General features: G+C 39.1%; 1 protein-coding gene across 3 annotated transcripts in view; it reads right to left on the bottom strand.

Moving 5' to 3' along the window:
- CCNB1IP1 (cyclin B1 interacting protein 1, E3 ubiquitin protein ligase) overlaps positions 1-4,180 on the bottom strand; it is a 21,321-nt gene that overhangs the window by 7,420 nt on the left and 9,721 nt on the right. Inside the window, exon 5 of one of the 3 annotated variants that reach the window (XM_011957928.1) lies at positions 1,833-1,932. The exons of the other annotated variants lie outside the window; for them this stretch is intronic. Coding sequence (XP_011813318.1) covers positions 1,833-1,867 — 35 coding nt within the window. The 5' untranslated portion in view covers positions 1,868-1,932. The remainder of the gene's footprint in view (positions 1-1,832; positions 1,933-4,180) is intronic. 3 annotated transcript variants of the gene reach the window in all.

Raw genomic sequence — 4,180 nt, 5'->3', positions numbered from 1 at the left:
AAAAAAAAAAAAAATTAAGCGATAGTATTGAGGGTCACAACTTTGAGGTGACCTACCTGCGTGCTCTCCTGGAACTGCTGGCAGTTCCAGGCATTACCTATAAGCATTACCTATAGCAGCTGCTGTAGGTAATTATTTTCTGCTTAATCTATATGGATGTTAGAATTCAGATTAAAAATTAACCTGAAGAGGAAAGCTAGAAGGGTCCTCAGAATATAAACCTTAATGAAGCTTTTTTTTCTTTTCCAGATAGGGTCTCACTCTGTCGCCCAGGCTGGAGTGCTGTGATACGATCTCGGCTCACTTCAACCTCCGCCTTCCAGGTTCAAGCGATTCTCCTGCCTCAGCCTCCCGAGTAGCTGGGATTACAGGCGCCTGCCACCACACCCAGCAAATTTTTGTATTTTTAGCAGACACAGGGTCTCGCCATGTTGGCCAAGCTGGTTTCAAACTCTTGACCTCAAGGGATCCACCCACCTCGGCCTCCCAACGCGCTGGGATTACAGTCCTGCGCCACCATGCCCAGCCTCATACCGTCTTTTGTAGCCATCCTTCCAGATGTTGTGACCCTATTATGAATTAGTAACAGATGCAATTAGCCACACAATGGACATCAAACCCTGCAAACCCCTTTCTGAGTAGTGCCAAACCATAATATCAAATCTTTTTCCTTCAAACAAAAAACTGTCAAAAACTGTGCAACTTCCTACAAGGTTTGTCAACTGGTTCACAGTAATTAGGCCTTTGTACATTTCCTAAACTATATTCTGATAACTTTAAAGTGGTAACTTAATTCTGGTATAAACCAGTTTCAAAAAAATGAAATCTTCATGTGTGAACCATGTACTCCCTAACATCTGTTTTTGGCTGTTCGAGCCTTTTGTGTGAATTCTGGTTTTAACTATGCCAAATGTAGAAATATTAATACAAAAAAAAAGTACAACTCATTTAAAGTTGAAAAATGCAAAATATTCTAATTTGACTAGTACCTAACTTTGTGATCCTAGCCTTTGTACTGCGCCATGATCACTTCCTGGAGGTGTATCTAAGTTAATACATACTTAACCTTAACTCATTTTAACACCATGTACTGCAGATATGCTACAATTTATCCATTCTTCTAATAGACATTGATTGCGGGTTTTTACAATTAAAAACAATACTGCAATGAACATTCTGTACATGTCTCCTTGAGTACACATGCCAAAAATTCCTCTAGAATATAACACCCAGAGACTGGGTTAGTATATAAGCAACCTCAAATCAACTAAATGTTGCCAAACCACTCTCCAAAGTAAAGGCATAAATTTCACTGCCACCAGCAAAGTATACAAGAGCCCAATGCTATAAATTCAGCAACATGCAGACATGTCAAGTTGTTTTATTTCATTGTTGTCTATCTGATGACAGTGAAATGGTATCTCAGTGTTGTTTTAATGTACAACTCTTTCATTACTCGTAAGAGTAAGCATTTTTTCATCTGAATGACTACTCAGGGATCCTCATCTGTGATTTGCCTGTTCACATCCTTTGATGATTTTCTTGATTTATATGGAGTCATTTAACAGTAATATGGCATGCAAACATAAGTTTGAATTTTAGTGTACACAAATGTATCAACTTCCCCTTTTTGTACTTATGTCTACTCCAATGTCATACTCTTGCTTTTCAATAGTTTTAAAGTTTTGCTTAGGGGCCGGGCGCGGTGGCTCAAGCCTGTAATCCCAGCACTTTGGGAGGCCGAGACGGGCGGATCACGAGGTCAGGAGTTTTGCTTTTCATATATACAACTTAATTCATTCTTCCCAACATAAAGAGTCTGAATAACTTACAATAAGAGTTGTGAAGGCCAGAGTGACCACAACATTCAAGAAAGCAAACATTCCAACAACTTCACTATTTGATGGAGTGGTAGTCTAGTCTATAACGTTCCTAGGTTATATTTACCATGCAAGGGATACAATATGCATCAAAATATTAGGAATGTTGTATTTCATTGCTTTTAGAATGACATTTAATCATATTTATTGACTATACAAAACAAGGCAACCAACCACAAAGACAAAACTACTCAGAATAACAAAATCATATTCCAACTCTTCGGGAGGCCACGGCAGGTGGATCATCTGAGGTCAGGAGTTTGAGTCCAGGCTGGCTAATATGATCAAACCCCATCTCTATGAAAAACCACAAAAATTAGCTGGGTGTGGTGGTAGGCACCTGTAATCCCAGCTACTCCGGAGGTTGAGGCAGGAGAATAGCCTGAACCCGGGAGGCGGAGGTTGCGGTGAGCCAAGATTGCACCACTGCACTCCAGTCTAGGCAACAAAGTCAGACTCCATCTCAAACAAAAAAAAAATTATAGATATGAAATACTTTCCATGAGAATCAGGACAGGCGCAATGGCTCACACCTATAATCCCAGCACTTTGGGAGGCCGAGATGGGCAGATCACCTGAGGTTGGGAGTTCGAGACCAGCCTAACCAACATGGAGAAACCCCGTCTCTACTAAAAATACAAAAATTAGCTGGGCGTCGTGGTGCATGCCTGTCCCAGCTACTCAGGAGGCTGAGGCAGGAGAATAGCTTGAACCTGGAAGGTGGAGGTTGCGGTGAGCCAAGATCACGCCATTGCACTCCAGCCTGGGCAACAAGAGCAAAACTCCGTCTCAAAAAAAAAGAAAAGAAAAGAAATACTTTCCATGAGAATCTATATAGAGAAAAGCAGTCTGAAGACATTATAATGAAGGAGAAAAGACACTGAGTTTCAAGTAGTAGTTGTGCTATATTTGAACATATAGAAGTAACTTCCTGTTTGTTTTGATACCTTGTTTTTATAGCCAGAAGTTGAGATTTGCAACAGACAGAAAAGTCTGACAACCTGAAGACCGATTTCTTGTAATTTATGAAATGGTTTAACTCAGTTGTTTACTATTTTTAGACAAAATACTGAATATTCATGAACTGTATATTATTGATGAAGCAATTTCAACAATCTTAATCTAAAGAATAGGTTTCATATTCTGGCCAACACACGTTATTACAGTTGCATACCATTTGTGAGATTCTGGTATAAGCATGAGTATTAAATCTCATTACAAAAACAGTGAAGTATACCAGACTTTCAATATTTAGATTTTTATTTTGTACCCCTTGTATTTAAATATACCATCATGGATGTAAACACAGCATATAGGACAGTATACTTTAGCCAAAACAATTGAGAATATTTCAACATGAAGCAGAAATGAGTTTTTATTTTTTTATTTTTTTTTTTTTGTTTGTTTGTTTTTTGAGACGGAGTCTCGCTCTGTCGCCCAGGCTGGAGTGCAGTGGCCGGATCTCAGCTCACTGCAACCTCTGCCTCCTGGGTTCACGCCATTCTCCTGTCTCAGCCTTCCGAGTAGCTGGGACTACAGGCGCCCGCCACTGCGCCCGGCTAGTTTTTTTGTAATTTTTAGTAGAGACGGGGTTTCACCGTGTTAGCCAGGATGATCTTGATCTCCTGACCTCGTGATCCGAGAAATGAGTTTTTAACCATACCTGAGTGGTATGTGCAATTTAAGTCAACGATAAATATCAAGTAAGATTGTAAATAAAATATTAACAATAAAAGATTTTTAAATACCAGTAAGCTTTTATATATCTATTCCTCACATAAATAGATTGGTTTTGGCAGTCATTCTTATAATAGGCATTGATTCCAGGTTTTACAATTAAAAACAATACCACAGTGAACATTCTATACGTGTCTCCTTGAGTACACATGCCAAGAATTCCTTTTGGAAACCACCCTGTTTTGTCAATCAGGGCTTCCCCCGCCTTCCCCCCAGCCCCACCCTGAACCCTCTATGGCTCCCACACCCAGAGACTAGGTTAGTATAGAAGCAAATATTTTTTTGGTATCTCTTCTGGGCCAGGTCTTAGGGGAAAAGAAGGTATCCTACTTTCATGGAGTTTACAGTCTATCAAAGGATCTAAGAATGACAGAAGAAAATGAAAATATTATTTTATTCTTTCCTTTGCCACCTCTTACATTTTTGCAAATTGATTCCATAAAGCCGTTTCTGGTGAGAAAAGTCCATCTTGAACTTGAAGAATTATCTATCTTCATACTGCAAAGAAAAGTTATATGTATAATTTTTTTTTTTTTTTTTTTTGAGATGGAGTATCTCACTCT

The sequence above is a fragment of the Colobus angolensis genome, unplaced genomic scaffold (assembly GCF_000951035.1).
Source record: "Colobus angolensis palliatus isolate OR3802 unplaced genomic scaffold, Cang.pa_1.0 Scaffold451, whole genome shotgun sequence".
In the NCBI taxonomy this organism is placed as follows: domain Eukaryota; kingdom Metazoa; phylum Chordata; class Mammalia; order Primates; family Cercopithecidae; genus Colobus; species Colobus angolensis.
This window is presented reverse-complemented; position numbering and strand designations above follow the sequence as displayed.